Consider the following 22,460-nt stretch of genomic DNA (forward strand, 5'->3'; position numbering starts at 1 on the left):
TAAGAACAAGTGAATAACAACATAAGCAAGGTCTTTCAATTTTTAGTCGTGATTTTGAAATTGTATAATGATACTTTCATAAAAAAAACTTTTTCCACTAAGCTTCTGTCTTTGTGAAAGGGACTTCAGGCTTACAGTGTCCATTTTCTATAATATGTTTTCTTACGTGATCGTTTACTTCGAAATATATGCTGAGTTCTGAAAATATCTAGAAAGAATCTTGGTTACTGGTGCCAAAATTTCACATTGGAGTCCTGACACATTAATTTTTCTTATTTGATTCAAGGTAATTTAGCAAGTGGAATGATTTCTTAACCTTCAGACAAAGAATATTAAAGATTTATTAATTTATCCTACAGAAAGATATCTGTAATATTGACAATTAATATTTTAGGAGAAAAATTCGCTCCAGTGCCAGGGATGGGACCCAGGTCCTTGGTTCTACATACCAAGCACTCTGACCACTGAGCTACGCCGAATTCAATCCGCAGCACCGGATCGAATCCTCCTCCTTCAATGTTTCCCTTTGTGGCCTGACTCCAAGTTAGGCATATATGTTGACGTATATGTCCAATGTGTCCCGCGCCGTGGCGTCTCGGTCTAAGGCATTCTGCCTAGGACTCGCGTTACGGAATGCGCGCTGGTTCGAGTCCTCATGGGGGAAGAAATTTTCTCATGAAATTTCGGCCAGTGTATGGGACCGGTGCCCACCCAGCATCGTGATGCACTTGGGGAGCTACGATAGGTAGCAAAATCCGGTTGCGAATGCCAGCTATAACGGCTGGGGGGATCATCGTGCTAACCACACGATACCTCCATTCTGGTTGGATGATCGTCCACCTCTGCTTCGACATGTGGGCGTGAGACCAGCAGCCGGCTGGTCAGTCTAGGCCCTTTACGGGCTGTAGCGCCACGGATTATTATTATATGTCCAATGTCAACTACCATTATATTAGGAGTGCACTCAGCGTGGATTGAATTCGGCGTAGCTCAGTGGTCAGAGCGCTTGGTACGTAGAACCAAGGACCCGGGTTCGATCTCTGGCGCCGGAGCGGATTTTTCTCCTCAAATATTAATTGTCAATATTACAGATATTATTCTGTAGGGCAAATTAATAAATCTATAACATTCTAATAGCTGCAGTGCATATATTTGTACAGATTACTGTGCACGTAACTGTGGAATCCCGGCCAAACAAGTCACTCAGCTGAGTGCGCTCCTAGTATAATGACAGTTGACATTGGACGTATACGACAACATATATGTCTAACTTGGAGTCAGGCCACAAAGGGAAACATTGAAGGAGGAGGATTCGGTCCGGTGCTGTGGATTGAATTCGGCGTAGCTCAGTGGTCAGAGCGCTTGGTACATAGAACCAAGGACCCGGGTTCGATCCCCGGTGCCGGAGCGAATTTTTCTCCTCAAATATTAATCTTCAGCCAAAGGTTTAGTGAAAGGAGGTTGTCTCTAAGATTTTATATCCAAAAATATAATTTATTATTTACCTGGTTTAGTTGCCTCATGAGTGATGTCTTATTGGTGTCACTTAATGAGATTTCAACCTATCTTCGAACAGTTGACATAACAACAATTGTAATATATGTAAAAATGTTTCAGATTTTTTACACAATGACTGCAGTGGAAGATCTTGATGAATGGCAGCAGAAGGTAGTTGGTTTAACTGAGTCAGCAGACCTCGTCAATCTTGAGAAGTATGCACAGTATGCCATTGCGGTAGCTGCACGCACCAAAACGGCCCTTGGACGCCTATCTGAAAAGGTTACGGTAAAGGTGAAACCTGAGGATGTTCCCCTAAATCTGCGAGCTCATGACGTCAACACTCACAGCATGACACTGTCGTGGTCCCCACCAATAAGACTGAATCCAATCAATTATAAGGTGTGTTTACTTTCCCAATATTGCTGTAATTTGAGCTTGTTTTGAGTTTGGGTGTGATGGGATAAAACTAACAGCAGATCCATGCACATTAAATAACCGAATTTATACCTTAATTGCATATATTTTGGACAGTAATACATATTTTATTGAATGATAGGTAACCATTAGAAGTGCAGAATAAATGAGTGAAAGAATTCCAGCATTATAATGTTAATCATTACTAAAAATTCTTAAATAACATCTTAAGTTTTTCTTCATTAGAAATATTTTTGTTGATAAATAAATTGTCTTCAGAAAAAGCCTCAGTTATTGCAGACTTTGTTATAAAATTTATTGTCTTATTTATCTAAAAACATTGTACTTCTTGTTAATGTTTTTTTTTTTCTCTCTTAATAAGATTACTGTTTTATTTGAAAATTTAATTTTCGAAGTGATACATTTCAAGTAATAATACTTTGTAATATGTTATTAAAAACAGCTTTCCTACATTTTTTGTTCCATATTATTGCTACAAAGATTAGATAATATGTAATTACTAGAGTCTTGTGTTTGGTTCACCTCACACACACAGTTCAGGTCTGCTTTCCATGTGTAAGAAGTCAACATACCGAAACAAAAGAAGAAACAAGTGGACAATATAAATAATTTTATTGTATTATCCGGTGTTCTAATTTCCATCATTCATTCATTCATTCATTCATTCATTCATTCATTCATTCATTCATTCATTCATTCATTCAATTAGGAACATTAAATCCAGACGTTTGAGATGGGCAGGGCATGTAGCACGTATAGGCGAATCCAGAAATGCATATAGAGTGTTAGTTGGGAGACTGGAAGGAAAAAGACCTTTGGGGAGACCGAGACGTAGATGTGAGGATAATATTAAAATGGATTTGAGGGAGGTGGGATATGATGATAGAGACTGGATTAATCTTGCACAGGATATGGATCAATGGCGGGCTTATGTGAGGGCAGCAATGAACCTGCAGGTTCCTTAAAAGCCATTTGTAAGTATTCATTCATTCATTCATTCATTCATTCATTCATTCATTCATTCATTCATTCAATTCCATTTCATTTCATTTCATTTCATTTCATTTATTTATTTTATAGAAGTGTACTTACATAAGTTGTGTCCAGTTATAATTTTCACGTCTAAAACAAGATTCACAATAATTAATTTCTACAATCTGGCATTAGAGATGGTAATACTTGAAGGAAAAAAGAACTCTACAAACATTTTTAAATGAACGAAAGTTGAAACATCAGGGCCGAAATATTTTTTATATATTTCAATATTAAGTAATTTTCAATTGTAAATATCAACATTTCAATCATTTCAATAATGTTCATATTATAAAGTGCAATTTAAATATTCAAAACTCTGTAAATAGGAGAAAAATAATGAGCATTGGTTTTTAATTTTTGGCTGAAAAATATATATTATGAAACAGAAAGTATCCAGAATCTAAATGCGTTTTATTTATTGTGAGAATTATCTTCTTTTGCTCATAAAGTGGCTTTAAATAAATATTTAGTTTGCTATTAAATCCACTTGAAAATATATTTTGTACATGAGTACTATTCTCATAGACACACGAATATGCAGATGTGAACACACAAACTGGAGCGGGAAGACAGTTTCATCGCAGGTCTGACTCGCAGAGCGAAGCTAATATGTTCCATGTACATCTAACTTGTACTGAAAGTAACAAATGCAGGACTGTAGTGATTACGTTTCATATTACTGTTAACTTGAAACATTATGTTTTTATTTTCTACTGCTACCTTGTAATGTTTAATGTTTTACATAAAGGACTAAATAGAAGTGTAATTTAAAAAATAACAACTGATTGTAGTAAATGTAATAGATTCTCTATTAGAAAAATGTAATCTGTAATACTGTTACCTTATATCTTAAATGTTTTAAAAGTGTTTCAGAAATTTTATATTTTATATAAAATCATTTACTTTCTTTTTGCTAAGAGAGAGGACTGTGTCCTTTGGCATTGTAACCAAACAGTGTATGAATAATTTAATTACACTTAATTTTCTGCTTCGTGATTTGTTAATACTTGTAATATAATTTTCACAGTGACTACTTGGAGTTCACAAAATAAGTTCTTATTGGTCTAGTGCGGGGTAGTTGCTTACCTTTTTGTGAATTTCTCGTGACAGAAAATTAAGACAACGCAGCAGGATATTTTATTTTTTTCTGTACCTATCTACTTCCGAAATCTCAGGGTTTATTGACTTACCTGGAGAGTAGAATACTATATTCAAAGTATTTTTATGTAACTGAGTATCCAGTTTGAGTTTTCGCACAAAATTCTATATTGTTCTATGTGAGTTGTTATACTTTTAATCTGTGAGTTTAAATTAAATATTTTTCAGTATTGACTCTCGAAACAATTCTTTGATTCAGCTGCACATCTCTTCTGATCATATGTAAAAAGTAGGCCATTACATGAAGTAAAAGTTTTGATCCAAATAAATAAGTTTTTTTTTTTTTTTTTTTTTTTTTTTACAACTTCAAAATACGTATTAGAAAATCCACTGAAATCTGTTTTTAAGTGATCAATAAGTTTAAAAAACGATATATGTTTTCTTATTATTTTATGGTTTGTAGAATAAAGTAGTAATACGAGGCGTGTTCTTAAAGTAAGTTCCAAGGTGTAGAAAGTAAACGGGAAAATATTTACAAACCATTTTTGTAGCATTGTATTCCCCACACTTCAATTACTTCTCACCATAATCTCCACCATTATTGAGGCATTTATCGAGTCGTGGCACAAGTCTTTCTATCCCCTCATTGTAGAATTCACCCGCCTGCGAACCACTCCGCAACATTTGTGGAAAATTCAAGGAAAGCGAAGAAATTGTGAACCTCCTGTCCTCATGAATTTTTTCATCGACAGCACGCACCAAATCGTCATTGACCAAAGGTGGCCGACCGGTATGCTGCTCGTCATGCACAGAAATGCGGCCCTCGTTGAACCTTCTAACCCATCTCCTGACCATTCCATCACTAATGGCATCATCACCATACACCTCACAAAGTTGATGATGAATGTCAGCTGGTTTGATGTTTCTCGCATTCAAAAAACGGATAACAGACCGCATCTCACAGTCGGCGGGGTGCTCGATCACTTTAAACATTTCAACTGATCACAACTAACCACACACACGGACTGAAGCTCTGAAACTGCATGCACAGCTTGCCTGAGGACTGAAGAAGAAAACACGCATGCACAAAATAACGATTGCAGTGATGCGACGGCTATAATTGAAAACGGAACTTACTTTAAGAACACGCCTCGTACATTGAAAAATGTAATTTGATGACTGATAAAGAATATGTTTGGACTTGTTTGTAACATCCATATGTACTGTCGACTGTAGCACAGACTTATTGTCTTGCAGATTTCATTTGACGCAGTAAAGGAGTTCGTAGATTCTCAAGGCATCACACAAACACAAAATGTCCCCCGTCGCCTTATTATGTTGGAGCCAACAGTTCAGAGCCACACTATTAACGAACTCTCGCCATTTACGACATATAATGTAAATGTCAGTGCTATCCCATCAGATCATCAGTATCGTCCTCCCACTAAAATAACAGTAACAACTCAGATGGCAGGTAAGTCTTTATTTTATTTTGCATAGCTGTAACGCTTCGTATTTCATTCAAAGCTACTTATTTTATTTATTTTAATACCCGAACTCTTTCAAAATAAAATACAAATTCACACATACATAAAAGTTGATTATTCTGACATAAGACACAACTTATTCTATTAATTAAAGGCAACCAAAAAAAATTATTTCTCGACATATTTTTTGCATATATCTCAAAATTTAGACTAGAACACCATGCAAGTCATTTTGCTGGTAGATGTGTTAATTCAAATTACAGGGTTGTTTCCGATCTCTGATAACGAACTTGAATGACGTCATGTGCGTCAGGAATCACACGACAGCTGAATTGCGGCAAGAGGTCACAGACCAGTAGTGAGTGATTTCATAATCAGAGTGCACGGTGTATCACAGTAGCAATGCCCAAGAAAATCGAGCCTTTTTTGGGAGGGGTACATAACAATGGTTTCCGATGCCAAGTACAGTTACGTGAAAATCACAAGAGCCTGCATAAAACGTGGTTTCGTTATTTCCAAGAAAGGCACCTTGTGTGTACCTAATAAGACTGGCAAAGCTCGGATGAGATTAATTCCAGAGTGGAAAAAGCAAACAAATCCAACCCCCCCCCCCTTCACAAGTCGCTGCACCCCACAAAATGATACAAATTAATTCCATTCGAGCTTTACCAATCTTATTAAGTACACAGAAGATGCCTTTTGGAAATAACAAAACCTCGTTTATTGAAGACTTCTTTTATTTTCACTTAACTGTACTTGTCATCGGAAAGTGTTGTTATGTACCCCTCCCAAAAAGGCTCGATTTTCTTGGGAATTTCCATATATTATTTTATATATATATTTTATTTATATTATTTTTTATATTCATAACGAGTGCATCTCAACACATGTGTGGACTTCAGTCCTACGTTCATAGACATCTATGACGTAGTGCAGAGGGCGGCCACTAGAGGGAACCCAAGAGTTAGAACTTAAACTGAGACGATTCTGTCCGACGCCGGGGTGGGTATCCGGTGTGGCTTAGTGGATAAAGCATCAGCATGTAGAGCTGAAAACCCGGGTTCAAATCCCGGCACCGGAGAGAATTTTTTTCCGTTCCATTACTCTTTCATCGTTGGGAATTTCTGCTGTGAGTCGCTGTGCACTCTGACTATGAGATCACTCACTACTGGTCTGTCACCTCGCGCCACAGTTCAGCTGTTATGTGACTTCTAACGCACATGATGTCATTCAAATTCGTTATCAGAGATCGGAAACAACCCTGTACATTAAAACCCCGTTTTAACGTTTTCATTTTTAAAGAATAATCTGTTAAGTCCCAGCCAGATTACCATCAGAATAATGTAATTAATTCATGCTTTTAAGGAAACCTGGTTTAAGGAAAATCCCGCTTTTAAGGAATATTTTTCAAGTGGATTTTGTGATAATGAAGCCCGAAATATCGACTCGACTTTCAGTAATAATCAATAGTACTGGCATATTCGATAGCGCATCTCAATTGTTAGTAATGCAGCACCATTTAGTAGCATTATTCTTTACCATTCTTTATGGTCTTGTTTTGAGTTGCTTTCATAGAGTGGTTACTTTGCTTGCTTTTTTTTCGCGAGCTGTGTGGATCCTGTTTCCAAGTCTTTTTGTTAGTTTATGCTGTTTATGCATTGTTATAATGGTGACTGAAGGAAAGAAATTAACTATCGGATAGAAAGTAAAAATAATAAGGCTGTCGAGGTTAATCCTCAAAAAACATAATATGGCAAAAAAGCATGGTTTGCCAACTAAGTACTTCATAATTCAATGCCGAGTTTGTGTGGTTCAGGTTCAGCCAAACAGAAGAACATTCGTGTCTCATCATTTGAAGAGTTAGAAAATGTTATAATGAAATTTATTATAAATAATAATTCAGGACATATGTTGACTAACGACTTAAGTAAGAAAATAAAGTTTTGGGAAAATTGCAGTCAGAGTTTTAGAAACTGTGGCAAATGAGTACATTTATCTTTTCGCTATGTGTATGCTCATTGTAATAGCACAAATAAGCTTAATATGTGTATTCATTTGCCACCATTGCTAAAACTTTGACTGCGATTTTCTCAAAATATTGTTTCCTTACTTAAGTCCACCCGTGTCCTCAATAATAGGCCTCATTAAACGTTTATAATATTTGGTATATAACACACATGTTATAGTCGCGTCGCTGTTATTTCCAGCGTGACTCCTCCTCTTTGCTTACGCCTTAGGAAGTGAAGGCTCTATAAAGACTAGGTGGGTAGTATCATTCGCCATTTTTGTTCTTCCGTTGCCGAGCTACTAGACGAAGAATCTATTTGCTGCACTGTTGAAGATTATCACGTTGTAACTCCTATGATGATAAATCAAATGCACTGTAATTGAGTAAATAATTGAGCGGCAAATAACGTCCTCGTGTGTTTTCTGCAAATGCCAACGAAAGAGCCAAAATGGCAGGCGATTATTTTAAGTATTTATCGAGCCTTAGGAAGTGCATAACATCATCAGCAGCAAATGAAAAGACGCACACGTTGAAATGTAGGTGACCTGCAGCGTGTTTGACTGTCGGAAATAAGAGTAACAGGACTATAGTACTAGTTATTTTGGACTTTCCTTCCCATTTTATGTAAGTCCTCTCAGAGATTCGGTAAAAAGTGGTTCTACTGCATTATCAATGTTTTATGAAAGTTATATTTATTTAGAATAGTTATGGACATTAAAGCTAGACTGAATGATTGGGCCATATATGCAGAATGAACGATACACGTTTGCCCAAAATGTTATTAAATGCTAAACTAGATGACAAGAGGAACGTCGGCAGACCCAGGTTACAATGGCTGGATGATGTACAGATAGGGTTGCCAACCCTCCCGTATTTCCCAGGATCTCTCGTATTTGCCCATAATTTTTAACGGCTCCTGTATTTTTCTCCTCTTCGAGAATTTTTCTCCCTTATATTTGCATAATGTAAAAATCATTATTCTAAACATTTGATTTTGCCGTGATTGATGATTGTTTATATGCTGGATTTTGTTGTTCAAGAGATGCATTAAAATGTGCAGTCTTTGTAGAAGGTAAAGCTAGCCAGAAATGGGTTTTAATGCTCACCTGTTTAAAATCAAATAATATTAATATTTTAAATTTGGAAAAACTGGCTAGTTTTGTTCTAAGCACACCAAGTAGTAATGTTCATACAAAGAGGATGTTTCGTTTCATGACAGTAATTGGACAGATGTTCGAAACAGAAGTACGACACATCTAATCAAACCAGAGCTGCAAACTGCAGTCGACTTCAACTATTATGCGAGACAAAATCGTCTCAAAATACTTTTAATTTAAGTCTAGCTGCTGAAGTGGGGAATGAAGTTGTGTTTTAGGAAGTGAACGGAATAATTTGCCAATTTTCTATGTGAAATTTTGTCGATTCCTTACTGACCCGTATTTTCTTTAAAAAAAAAAAAAATTGGCAACCCTACAGACAATCTTACAAAAGATAGGTATAAGGAATTGGAAAGCAAGGGCCATAAACCGAAGTGAATGGATGGCTGTTGAAAGGGAGGCAAAGGTCAAACTAAAAGGACCGTCACGCCAATGATGATGATGATGATATATTTATTTAGGAGCTAACATGAAATTTTATTCACAGAAAAGAATGTAAAAGAGTGTGTAATAATTTGTGTACGCCTGCACATGCTAATTGATATTTTATGATTTCAGCACCTCAGCCTATGGTGAAACCAGATTTTTATGGAGTAGTAAACAGTGCAGAAATCCAAGTGATCTTGCCTCAAGCATCGGAGGAGTATGGTCCTATTAGTCACTACTACCTCATTGTTGTTCCAGAGGACAAGATCAATGCTCAAAAGAACCCGGACCAGTTTCTTACGGAGGAGGTAAGTTTATTGTTGTTCAGAGAATAAAAATGGAAATTAAAAGGCAGAAAATAGCCTTCTTTTATGCACGTACACTCAAGACATACGTTGACAGGCATGAGAGAAGCATAAGGTTCACTTATATGCTACATGCACGAATATATAGACATTCCTCGATTTAGGATGAAGTCTTCATAGAGCTGTCACAAGCACTTTCTAGTTGTACCTGATGGCAATCGTAGTCGGCAGCCATTAAGTTGTGTATATTACTACAGAGCGGAATACCCGGTATTTCTTCATATTACTTTGTTATTATTTCGTTCGTATATTAAAGAGTTTTGGCAAAGGCAAACATCCTTGGTGCTTACTCTGTTATCTAACTGGACTTTATAATATGGAATTGTATGTTATAATCAATTTATTCTTGTTGTAGACATCCATTATTGATTTTTCCTGTTAAATGTCATTATTCCGATTACCGGTTTTTTTTTGTATGCAGTCAAATATTTTTTCATATCTCATTCATTCATAGTGATCTGCCCAAGGGCAGTTCTTTCACTGCAAACCCAACATTCTTCAATATTTCCTATTTTCTGCCTTCCTCTTAGTGTCTGCATACAATCTATGTCTTTTAATGTTGTCTGTCATCTGATATCCTCTTCTGCCTCGAACTTTTCTTCCGTTCACCATTCTTTCCAGTGTATTCTTCAGTAGATAGTTTCTTCTTAGCCATTAATCCAGCCAATTCCTGTTTCTCTTTCTGATCAGTTTCAGCATCATTCTTTCTTTTTCCACTCTTTCCAACACAGCTTCATTTCTTATTCTGTCTGTCAATTTCACACATTCCATTCTTCTCCCTATCCACATTTCAAATGCATCAACTTGCTTCTCTTCACTTCGTCATAATGTCCATGTTTCTGCTCTATACAATGCCATGCTTCACGAAAAGCACTTCACTAGTCTCTTCGTTAGTTCTTTTTTCCACAGGTCCGCAGAAGATGCTCCTTTTTCTATTAAAAGCTTCCTTTGCCATTGCTGTCCTCCTTTTGACTTCCTGGCAGCAGTTCATGTTATTACTTATAGTACACTCCAAGTATTTGAAGCTGTTCACTTGTTCCACTGCCTTACTTAGAATTCGCAAGTTTATCTTCTTTAGTTTTCCATAACCATTTAATAATAATTAAGTATTTAAATTATATTCTCTTCTCTTTCCTGTTAACAATTTGAGGCAAAATGTAGAATCTGTACATGAACGACCTTTCCTGAATTCATTTTGTGTTTCTGTCACGAAATTCTATGATTGAGTTTTAACTTTAATGTTACGGATTTCTGAATATATTTAATTCCTATGTAATAATAAAGTAAAAATCGCAGTAGGAATGAAATATATACAACACATCCATAGCTTAAAACTTTCTAATAAGTTGGTACTTTTTTCAGTTAATTGCCAACAAAGGAAACAAACAGGAACGCGAGAATGCCCCATACATTGCTGCGAAGTTTCCACAGCGCAACATTCCCTACACGTTTCATCTGGGAAGTGGTGAACAGTATGAAGGTTTCATAAATCGAAAACTGGAACGAGGCAAGAAATATCGCATCTTTGTTCGCGCAGTTGTTGATACTCCACAAAAGGTACCTATTTTAATAATAGATTTTTATTATGTATAACATACTACAGTATATAGTAGCCTACATTTGAGGACCTAACATTCTAAATGTGCTAAATGCTAAAAACAACTTTCTGAGATATTGATGAAAAGCTCACTGCGAAATGCATGTTGAGACACCTACAACACCGTCTTTTGGCGCACGAATGAATCACTTACAGTTGAGCTACGACAAAGACAATTTAGTATGATATTCTCATATGGATGTTCCTCTCTTAGATTGAATAAGATGAAATTTGAAAAGTTGGCACTTAGCACATTTAGAATGTTAGGACTTCATTTGTTGCAGAGTAACAACAATGTAATTTATTCGTCACAACAATAATTCCTTTCTACAATTCACCTTAAACGCTCTCGTCAACAATTGGATCTTCACTCAACACAGTATTCGTTATAGCACTCCACTGACGACAATGACAATTTACTTGGACTATTACGCACAACAATGAACTGTTAATCTTAACTAATATTTACAAAGCACTATTTACAAATCAGAACTACCAGTTCTCAGTTCACAGTTCTTCTATCTCAGTCACTCGAGTTCACGGTATCTCGAACCACAGACCTTCAGAGACAGTTCACTGTACTCGAACTTGGGTCCCTCCAACTGCGGTCCACTGCACTCGAACTCAGGTCCCTCCAACTGCGGTCCACTGCACTCGAACTCAGGCCTTCGGATGCTGACGCAGATGCGGACGCACACTCGAGTCGAACTCCGGTTTGCTTGACTGGCTTGCTTGCTCTGGCTTACTCACTGACTGAATAACTGAAAAACTGCTCGAGTTCGCTGGTGCTTCTTCTTTTATAGCAAAATCATAGTTGCGAGAAATTTCTACAGGTGTGTAGAGAATTATCTGGATATCTCCACTTCGACGGACTTCTCGAAGGGTCGGGAAGGTCCGTTTCCCATTCACTGCGTTAAGTAGCAGCTGCGCGCGCAGCCTCCCCTCGCGTGTAGGCCCCTTTCCCCACTACTCTGCCGCGCGCCGTCCCAAAGTGCTCCGCGCGATCTTCTCTCTTGCGGGACGCTGGTCGTGAGTTCGAATCTCACGTCGCTGTCACAATATTGACATAATTTTCTTTCTGTACCTAACTTATTATTTGATCAATTTTTCCTCGAATAATGTACAGTAAAACCCCGATAAGATGCTGTTCAAGGGACCGCATGTAAACCACATATTAACCCGGACCATGTATTAGATGGGTATACTAATTTTGACTTACAAACAGTATCTATTAGCATTTTTCTTTATTGAAAGGTAATATAGTATTACTTCATTATGTAATTACTGTACTGTACGTCAAGGAAATTTACAATATGTGCTGTAGCCTATTTAATTCCTTAGAAAAAAGTAATTTATAGTTGTTTGCCGTGTGTGTGTTCTCCAAGCCCTCATGTTTACCACACTTCACTTTCCTGTGCTTACATCCTCCCGACGTCGTAGCTGCAGTGATTGAGTCGCGATTTTTTATTTTCGTGCTGGTGAAACGAGCGTTGAGCGGATTCTGCCGATTTTGGAATAGACACCGACGTACTTGAACTGCCAACATAGAAAACAAAAAATCACACTCAATCGCTTTCACCTTCATCTTGACGGGAAAATAAAAGCCTAAACTAACCTAACCTAACCTAAGTGCGTCAGTGTCTATTCCAAAATCGGCGGAATCCGCTCAACGCTCGTTTAACCTTCGTGCTTAATGTCGATGATGGGATTCCTAATGAATCAGAAAGTTGTTTCTGATTAAGAGTACTGTTTTCATCGTACTTTCGTAAGATTTTCGACACAGAAAGCATTTTTCGTTTAACACTCATTGTAATCACACTCACTGACACTTCACTACACTAAAGAACAACAAACTGGCCAGCAAAAATTTCCAGAATTTTATTACGGCCGATGAGGAATGTTGTTTGAGAGAGAGGGTTAGCAAGAGGGTGGGGTATTGTAACTGTATATAGGCTTTAAGTGCGCAGGTAAAGAATTGAATAGGAGAACGTAACAAGAGGATGGAGTATTGTACAGTATGAAGATTTAAGTGCGCAGGTAAAGGATCGAATACCAGTACTTTTCAAGTTAATGGCATCAATGAGTTCAATGACCAAAATGTTTCATTGCTGTTACATTGCTGAAAATTACATCGAAAATATTCCATAAAAATAGCGTATTATGCGGGACTTCAGTGCAACAAACAGGGTATTTTATAAAGGCGTTATATATGAAATGTGCAGGGACCGGACAAAAATGGCGTATTACGTGTGATAGCGTAATAAACGGGCTCATCTTACCGAGGTTTTACTGTACTTAAGAGTGTGTGCTTGAACTACTATGCAACCAAAGATGAGAATTAAATCTTGACATTGTAGAATGGTATAATTCTCAATGTCGTTTTAAATATGTAAATAACCAACTTTTAAATTTATTTTACAATAATTATACATAAATATTGTAGTAATATACATTGAATGATTTTTTATAATATAGAGATTTTTTTTTCCATTGTTAAAAGAAAATATTTTTATGCCATTGGCAGTGGCAGTGGTCATATTATTGTTACTTTTTATACAAAACAATAATATAATTTTATTGTTTCAACAATAGTCCCTTTATAATTTAGTTTAAATACTCCCGTCAACAATGGAATTTCCACTCCACACAGCAACACAGTATTCGTTATTGCACTCCACAGACGACAATGACAATTTACTTGGATTATTGAGAACAACAATGTACTACTAATCTTAACTAATGTTCACAAAGCACTATTTACAACACAGAACTATCAGTTCACAGTTCACAGTTCGTTTGCCTTGGCTAGTTCTTCTAGCTCAGTCACTCGAGTTCACAGTATCTCGAACCCCAGACCTTCAGAGACAGTCCACTGAACTTCGAACTCAGGTCCCCCAACTGCGATCCACTGCACTCGAACTCAGGACTTCGGACGCTCACACAGCTGCGGACACACTCAAGTCGAACTCTGGTCTCGAAGCTGGCTTCACTGCTACACAAGACTGGCTGGCTTGCTGTCCAACGACTACAACAACAACTGCTACTAACTAACTAGCTGCAGCTCACTTGCGTCCCCTCTTTTTATTAGTAAACCATAGTTTCGAGAAACACGATGCTCGAAATTTCTACTTCTACAGACTTCTGTTCTCGCTGCTTCTTCTTGGACGATTCTGTTTGGGAGGTTTCGTCCCCCCCTTCACCTCGCACAACGAAGCAGCCACGGCTTTGCATCCCCCTTTGCCTCGGGCCGCAGTGTACCTCCCCTTTGCGTCTGTCCCCTCCAGACCCGAGCGGCTGCAGCCCTCTTCGCTCGCTTTCTCGTGCACCCCGCCTTCTGTGGGGCACGATTGACTCTCAGCTGTCACATTATGTTTATTATGTTCTAGAATATTGAAGATACAAGACTACTTAAGTTTTGAGTCAAGTCCACTCAAAACATTTTTTCGACAATCACAACAGTTACAGTGGAAGATTTCTGCTAGTAATGTATTAAATTGATTATATTGTTAGTTAACTTATTCTGTGTATTGGCAAATTGTATTTTAATTTTTTCAGCATCTATATACATCGAGCCCCTTCTCTGAGCATCTGTCACTGGATATGCGGGAAGTTCCACCAGGTGAACCTCCAAAACGTCCTAACCCTGATGGACCTGCAGATAATACAGACGTATCAATGAACAGGAACATGGAAGAAGCAACAATGGTGTGGGTGATTGGACCAATCATCGCTGCTCTCCTTCTGTCTATATGTCTTATTATACTGTTTATTATAAAGAAGTGAGTAGAATAGTATGCTCTACATATTATATTTAAGTAACCGTACCCATACATTTGATAGAGATTTAAATTATTGACGAACGTATTTTGAAAGAAATCCAATTGAAGTTTTGCAAAATGAAGGTTTTATCTGTCTGCTTATATGAAAGCAAGACTTCAACATAAAATAAGATGAAAAAAGATGATTGCAGACAACAGAAATAAGATTGATAAGAAATTTACAAGAATCTAAATAGGTGATAGAGCTTAAAATAGAGAGCCCAAATGAAATGATATACAACGTAGCACATATTAGTTGAATCAGTCTCTGCTCGTGGTTTTAAAATTGAGGAAGACTCCAGGCTAAAATGGCAAGGTTTCAGGGCCTCGAGCATGAGTATTTGTTTATTCGTGTATTTCCGTAACTGGAAAGTTTTAAGAATAAGTTATTATATATATAACGGACACTTGACTTACCTTAATTCATTTGCTTGTAGACGAAATCGGCCCTTCTCTCTTTCGATATATTACACACACAATTCATTGTTCTCAAATAAACACTCGCAAACGGTTCTCACAATCACAAGTTCACAACCGAATACAATACCGATACTCGTATTATGAAGGACAAGCCAAAACTAATTCGCACGTTAGAATTTCCGTTGTGTTGTTTGCCCATCCCTGACGGAGGTTTGAAAAACTTTCACTTTATGGGATACCAGGGATACCAGTTGTGTCAACGAATAACTAAACGACTCCTTTATCTTATCATCGCAATGTTATCCTAAGATACCAATTAGGTCTATGATCTATCGTAAAGTGAATGAGAGAGCAGACACGTAACCTCAAGAATGGAGTGTCAGACATTGTTTCTTTTCTCTTCTCCAGGAGAGATTTTTAAAACTCAGAGCTAGAAAATGTTGGCAGCGACTCAAGACGTAAGATCTCTATGCCTTAGCTGTACCCTTATTAACCAGACTCCACTAGGAATTCACCCCATCCTGTTTCTACTGTGTGGAAGGGAAACTAGAGGTTGAGCCTCTGTTATTACTATATAACCTATCTCAAAAACATCTATCGTTACCAACAGTTCCAAATATATTGACCGTTATTAACGAACGAGGCAAGTAAAATTTCGATGTTTCTCCTCTATTGAAAATCTTTATTCTACTATTAAACACAAACAAATATCAAGATTTCTGTAGGAGATTTTTATAGGAGCGACTCCACCTAACAAGGGAAGGGTTTCGGCTCGAACAGGAATTTCGTATCCAAAATTTGTATACAGGCCCATCTTTACATCTCTGTAAAACTCTCAAAAGCATTCGTTTGTGTAATGTGTGGTTTGTCTGTTAGAGCACTGTACAAGTTGAGGGGTGAGGAGAGCACTGCACAAGTTAAGAGGATGGGACACCTTACCCGTAAGCCTATCCTAGCCTAGAAGCTAGTGCGAGTGGTGAAATGTCTAAAGCCCATTTAAGAACATTTTTCTCCAATGTTCTGTCTGAAAATATTGCAGCTAATCAAAAGTATATACTGTTGTGTGAGTCACTGAATGCGCACAAGGCCGCAACCTTAATGAATAATTTCAAGGCTAGGACATGGAATGTATGATCATTCCACCTAAGAAACTAAATATATCCAGCCTCTGAATATCTATTTCCTTAGACAATACAAAATATATGCTCGGAGGATAACAGATTACATAAGGACTCTTGCTGAGAATCCAGAACTTAACTTGGGAAATCGAGTGTTTATAATGAAAATGCGCTCTGTTATTCATAACCAGTTGTCTGCTCCAGTATATCGCCCTATGCTTCAGTATTTCTGGCAGTCAGCTGGTTACGTGAATCGTGAACAAGTCTCGGACTTCAAAAATGTAATTCAGGTAGCATATGATTTTTCAGCACTGGAATGTGGTTCAGCAGATTGTTCAGGTGTTGCTTCTGCGTGTTGTGCTTATTGCTCTGCTCCATGCTGTTTCATGCATTTTATAGAGAATCCTCATGCACATTTTTAAAGAAGTGTATTAACCAATACCAACCAAATGGAGAGTTACACAAATGAATGCTTTTACAGTCTTCATCACCATTGTGCAGTAAGCGTCTGTACAAATTTTTAACCAAAAACTCGTGTTCGAGCCGAAACCCTTCCCTTGTAAAAGCCTTTAACTACAAGCCACTACAGAGTTGAATCTATACTAATAATAAATCTGTAGCCGAAATTTTTCTGGTAATTTTCGCTTTTCCAAAAATAATTGGTCCTAACATATATAATTAACCACCCTGAAACCGAAAATCGCTTTTTTGAAATTTTTGTTTGTATGTCTGTCTGTCTGTGTATGTTTGTTACCTTTTCACGCGATAATGGCTGAACGGATTTCGATGAAAATTGGAATATAAATTAAGTTCGTTGTAACTTAGATTTTAGGCTATATGGCATTCAAAATATATTATTTAAAAGGGGGGTTATAAGGGGGCCTGAATTAAATAAATCGAAATATCTCGCTTATTACATAACACAAGTTTCTTTAAAAATAATTTGCGATAAGTTTCATTCCTTGAAAAATTTTGATAGGACTGATATTTAATGAGATAAATGAGTTTTAAAATTAAAATAACTGCCATCTAAGGCCGTGTAATGAATTAAAAAACAAATGACTTCATCTATAAGGGGCCTTGGACAGCAACAATCGAAAGCTATGAAAGATAGCCTACAGAGAATGTTTCTGTGTTTGTATGAAGTAATATCGGAAGCTAAATTAACTGATTTGTATAATTAATTATTATTTCACCATTGGAAAGTGTAGTTTCTCTAGACGGACATAATGCTATAATGTTATTACAGTAACTTCTGATATAATATAATATAATATAATATAATATAATATAATATAAAATAATATAATATAATATAATATAATATAATATAATATAATATAATATAATATGTAATATTATATAATATAATTTAAGTTATTTGAAGGGTTCAGAACCATAGTGGGCCAAGCGCATTTACTGAATACGTAGAAAACAAGGGTTAAAATTAAGTTATTGCCATAATTCAATGGAAACCTATAACAAGTAAAATAAAATATACAAATTAAATCTAAATGATGTCAATCTTCATTAAACTATGGTTGCATGTAATAAAAATTAAGAAACATGTGAAAGGAATTGTCATTGCACCAAATGAGTGGTCTCTGGACCAAAATGATCGCATTTTAATTATTTGGATGCAATTTAAATTAAGTAAGATATTAAACGATTTATCCTTCTATCAAACACGAATGTTCCCTGGATCAAACGTCCTATTTTAATTATGTAATTACTTTATATTTATTTCTAACAGGTGCAGCGGAGCACACGGGTACGGCTAGTTATGTAATAAAAATAGATCAGAAGAAATTACGACAACAGCACTAAATTATAAATCTTCTAATATACTAAGAAGAAGTATACAGATAGAAAATATGTATTGTTAGCAACATGTTCTAGAAGGAAGAGGAGGATGACGAGGAGGCCTAAGCTAATAACTGTTAATAAAATGTGTTCACTTCAGCAGTAAAATTACTTTCATTTATTTTGTTTCAGACGCAGACAACCATGCAAAGCACCAGACCAAGCAGCAGTGACTCGTCCACTGATGGCTGCTGACATAGGAACTAGCCACGCACCAACAGATCCAGTTGAAATGCGTCGTCTAAATTTCCAAACACCTGGCATGATATCTCATCCGCCCATTCCTATTTCTGAATTAGCTAATCATATAGAACGGCTAAAGGCTAATGATAATCTTAAATTCTCACAGGAGTATGAGGTAAGAATTTATAATCTGTAAAACATTATTTATGAAACAATGAGATGAAAGAAGTCCCTTTATTAAATGGTAACTCAAGCGTTGACATGTGAGCAAAGTCTTCAGCAAAAATTGAACTCTAAATCATTACTTGAGGAGCGTCGTTTCAAACTGTATTAAGTCCATTGGCGGGCGAAATTGAGTTTGATACATCCACTAAAGCACACCCTGATCAAATTCTCAACACACAGATCAATTTCAGAACACACACACTATTTGACACCACGTTTCAACACTTTTCAACAATCGAACACACCCACACAACAGGCAGCGAAGTTTGAGATGATGCCGAGATCTAGTAGGCTCTGAGGATGGTGTGAAGAAGCACCGAAACAGCTGTAAGCCGCACATGCTTACACAATTAACACGAGTAAGATCGCCATGTAATCAATTATTTATATTCAAGTGTTAAAAGTAGTGTACGAAAGATTCAACATGTAATATTACTATTTAATTCTGATGATAATGATGCGTTACTTTATGTATTTGTCTTATTATAGGTTTCTGATAAAAAAATTACGATATCATGTATGGATGAAAATGTATTAAGTCCAAAAAATTTCTTTTAATTTCGTGAAACATAAAATAAATGATTTCATTTTCGCATGTTCCTATACTTACACATGAAGTGTTAAAACATTTTTTTTTTAAACTTGTCTGGTTTGTGAGTAGTTCAGTTTTTCGTCATTTTTATAAAAAATTGTTTCTTAGACATAATACTATTTGAAACGACGCTCCTCACATTATATTTCTACATATTACTAACAAGGAAGACTCGCCAAGTGATAATGGATTTTCACAACGCTTTTTTCCCCAATACTTTCCATTTGAAATAAGATAAGATAAACTTCTACATCCAGAGAAGGCCTAGCCTTTGAGATATGATTTTTCAAAATATTTGCTTGACATTCATAAAATTCTCATATCTCCGTTGGCATTGTGAAGAAGAAAATGTTTAAGATCCCAAATGTTTATGCATTACTGTCAAAATCAGGGGAGCTTATGAAAACTCACCTCTTCAAGTTATTTCAAGCAGTATACTTTCCATTTGTCATTGATCATAGCGTTCTTTGGTAGACTCGTGGACCAGTTACCGAGGTAGAGACCCTATAGAAAGAATAACTCCAGAAGGTAAAACGGTGGAAGTTTTAACAATTCCAAAGTACACAACTCCGGTTGTTCAGCCTCTTGACGTTTATGGCTTTAGGCCTTGGAAAAATTTCATTTGGAAGTTCTCTGATAGTGTTTTGTTACTTGGCACGAATATTATATTGCAGCAGAGAGATAATTTGATAAAATTGAATTCCTTAACATAATCAGTTTTCATCTGGCAGATATATGATTATGTTTAAATATGGCTGTCATGAAGCTGAGTACCTTGACAACAAACCTGATAAATTCGTCACTCCTGTAGAATTCTATTTTCACCTTGATATAATGAACTGCTCTAAAGCTGACTGTGAGAAATTTACTTTTCTGAAATGTTCATGGTGCAAAGTTTCACTGTGCTTTGAGCAGTTTTACAACGATTTCCACACTAAAACAGAAAATCAACATTCCGAATTTAAAAGAGAAGTTACAAATTAAACCAAACCCTTTAACTCTATTAAATATAGTATAATCTAAATTTAACAGAAGAAATACTGAAATCAGAAGTAAACACTGAAATAATGAAACAATTGTCTTTAGAGACAATTAATATTAGGTAACCTCCACAAAACTGGCTTCATTTATACACCGACGGATCCTTGATCTCCAGAGAACAAGTGCAGGTGCAGGTGTTACGTGCTGTCTCTTCTCACTTTATAGATCTCTTGGATATGGAACAACAAGTTTTGTTGGAGAAATCATTGCAGTAAGTGAAAGTCTTAGGAATCTTCTATGCCACATCAATGAATTTAAGAATGCAGTTACTATATATATTGTGAGACTCCAAAGCAGCTGTTCTATCAATAGTCTCTAGACACACACCTTCATCTCAAACAGCAGAAATAACTAAAATGCTCTCTCAATTAATATCACTCAATAAAAGAATTGTATTCCAATGGATACCATCCCATTGTGGAATCCTGGGAAACGAGAATGCAATGCTTTAGCAAAGAAGGGCAGCCCTGCTACTTACAGACCTGTTACTAAATCTATGTATTACTCTATGAAAAGATTTATTAAATCTACATACTTAGACTTCAACAAACAAAATTTGATAACACAATCCCAAGGGAAGAAATGGAACTCTCTGCATCATAATCCACAGTTAATTCCCGATTTACCACGCAAATCGTCTGTAGCTACATTTAGATTGGCAACAGGCCATGACTGTTTGGCCAAACACCTGCATAAAATTGGAATATATCAGTCCCCTAACTGCCCATTGTGTAACGAAAATCAAGAAATGGATTCGGAACACCTCAAAATCTGTGTTCAGTGGCTGACCATGACAATATCTTTGAAAAATATTGGAGTGCAAGAGGCCAAATGACGTAATTTTCATAACTTATATTATTTAAGGAGATTTTAACAGTACGGTATGCAGCTAGATGGGATTTATTGCTTGATATGTCTAGCACATAACACTGTTTGCTTTAGCTGTTATAGCTCTGGATTGAAGAATTATAAAAAATTGTATCTCGAAAACTAGGCTCTTTCCGGATGTAGAAATTTATAGTGAGGTTTCTTATTTCAAATGGAAGGTATGGGGTAACAATCGTTGTGAAAATCCATTATCATTTGGTGAGGCTTTCTTGTAAGTTACAACATTTTTGTAGGTATATAATCATCCTTACCAGCTCACTATTATACCCAAAGTTCATAGTTTTAAACTGGACTGATGACATTGGTTTCAAGGATGATAAACATTTCTAGCATGTATTCTATGAGAAAAATTGTTCCCATTTTAGACATGAAATTGAACTCTGCCATGCTAGTTCATTTCATATGAAGACATTGGAAAAGAATAACATTTCTCTGTATTCGTATACTGCCTCAAACATATAATTTTTAGTAAACCAGTTGCTCATCAACTCTTAATTATTGTATTACACTCTTTTCTTCTAGGCGGCCAGGTAGCTCAGTTGGTAGAGCAACTGGCTGCAGATTGGAAGGTCCCAGGTTCAATCCCGGGTGGTGACGGTATTTTTCTCGTTGCCGAAACTTCCAGAACGGCCCCAGAGTCCACTCAGCCTCCTATCAAATTTGAGTACCGGGTGTTTCCCGGAGGTAAAAAGTGGTCAGAGCGTGGTGCCGACCATACCACCTCGTTCTAGTGTCGAGATCATGGAAGTCTGGAGCTCTACCTCCATACCCCCACGAATCTCCAATGATTTCATTGGCATGTAAAGGGGATACCTTTACTTTCTTATTTTCACTTCTATGTTCAAAAGCCAATTCACCCAATTCCCATTCAACTTTAAAATTTAATTTTGTGCACACATGTGCAGATAAAGGCAATTCGAATTCAACAATGATACCACCCGGGGCATTTTGTAGAGCTCTATTCAAAAATGAAAAAAATACGACAGTGTACAATTTTAATATTTCTGAACTCTTGATACTTGTAAAAAGGAATATTGATAATTACATGCTTATTTAAGATGTACATCAATATAAAACAAGGAATAGTGAACAATTAAGCGTAACTCTTGCCATGTTCACGATGTGGCATGCTGTACTTGTACAGTACAAGAGCATGGCCGTTCAACTACCCAATCATTCATAGAATAGGAGTGATAAGAACAAT

General features: G+C 36.5%; 1 protein-coding gene and 2 non-coding genes across 9 annotated transcripts in view; all 3 read left to right on the plus strand.

The window, feature by feature from the left end:
• The window catches only part of Lar (tyrosine-protein phosphatase Lar), a 652,517-nt gene that overhangs the window by 597,309 nt on the left and 32,748 nt on the right, over nucleotides 1-22,460 (plus strand). For all 7 annotated transcript variants that reach the window (XM_069846106.1, XM_069846110.1, XM_069846112.1 and 4 more), the window contains 6 exons: nucleotides 1,618-1,899; nucleotides 5,326-5,542; nucleotides 9,279-9,454; nucleotides 10,874-11,068; nucleotides 14,664-14,887; nucleotides 18,460-18,685. In XM_069846106.1, the coding sequence (XP_069702207.1) occupies nucleotides 1,618-1,899; nucleotides 5,326-5,542; nucleotides 9,279-9,454; nucleotides 10,874-11,068; nucleotides 14,664-14,887; nucleotides 18,460-18,685 (1,320 nt within the window). The remainder of the gene's footprint in view (nucleotides 1-1,617; nucleotides 1,900-5,325; nucleotides 5,543-9,278; nucleotides 9,455-10,873; nucleotides 11,069-14,663; nucleotides 14,888-18,459; nucleotides 18,686-22,460) is intronic.
• On the plus strand, nucleotides 1,336-1,408 carry TRNAY-AUA (transfer RNA tyrosine (anticodon AUA)). The gene has a single exon. It is a non-coding gene; the product is annotated as a tRNA-Tyr (tRNA).
• Nucleotides 6,565-6,636, plus strand: TRNAY-GUA (transfer RNA tyrosine (anticodon GUA)). Its single transcript has one exon. It is a non-coding gene; the product is annotated as a tRNA-Tyr (tRNA).

Source organism: Periplaneta americana, chromosome 14 (assembly GCF_040183065.1).
Source record: "Periplaneta americana isolate PAMFEO1 chromosome 14, P.americana_PAMFEO1_priV1, whole genome shotgun sequence".
Taxonomy (NCBI): domain Eukaryota; kingdom Metazoa; phylum Arthropoda; class Insecta; order Blattodea; family Blattidae; genus Periplaneta; species Periplaneta americana.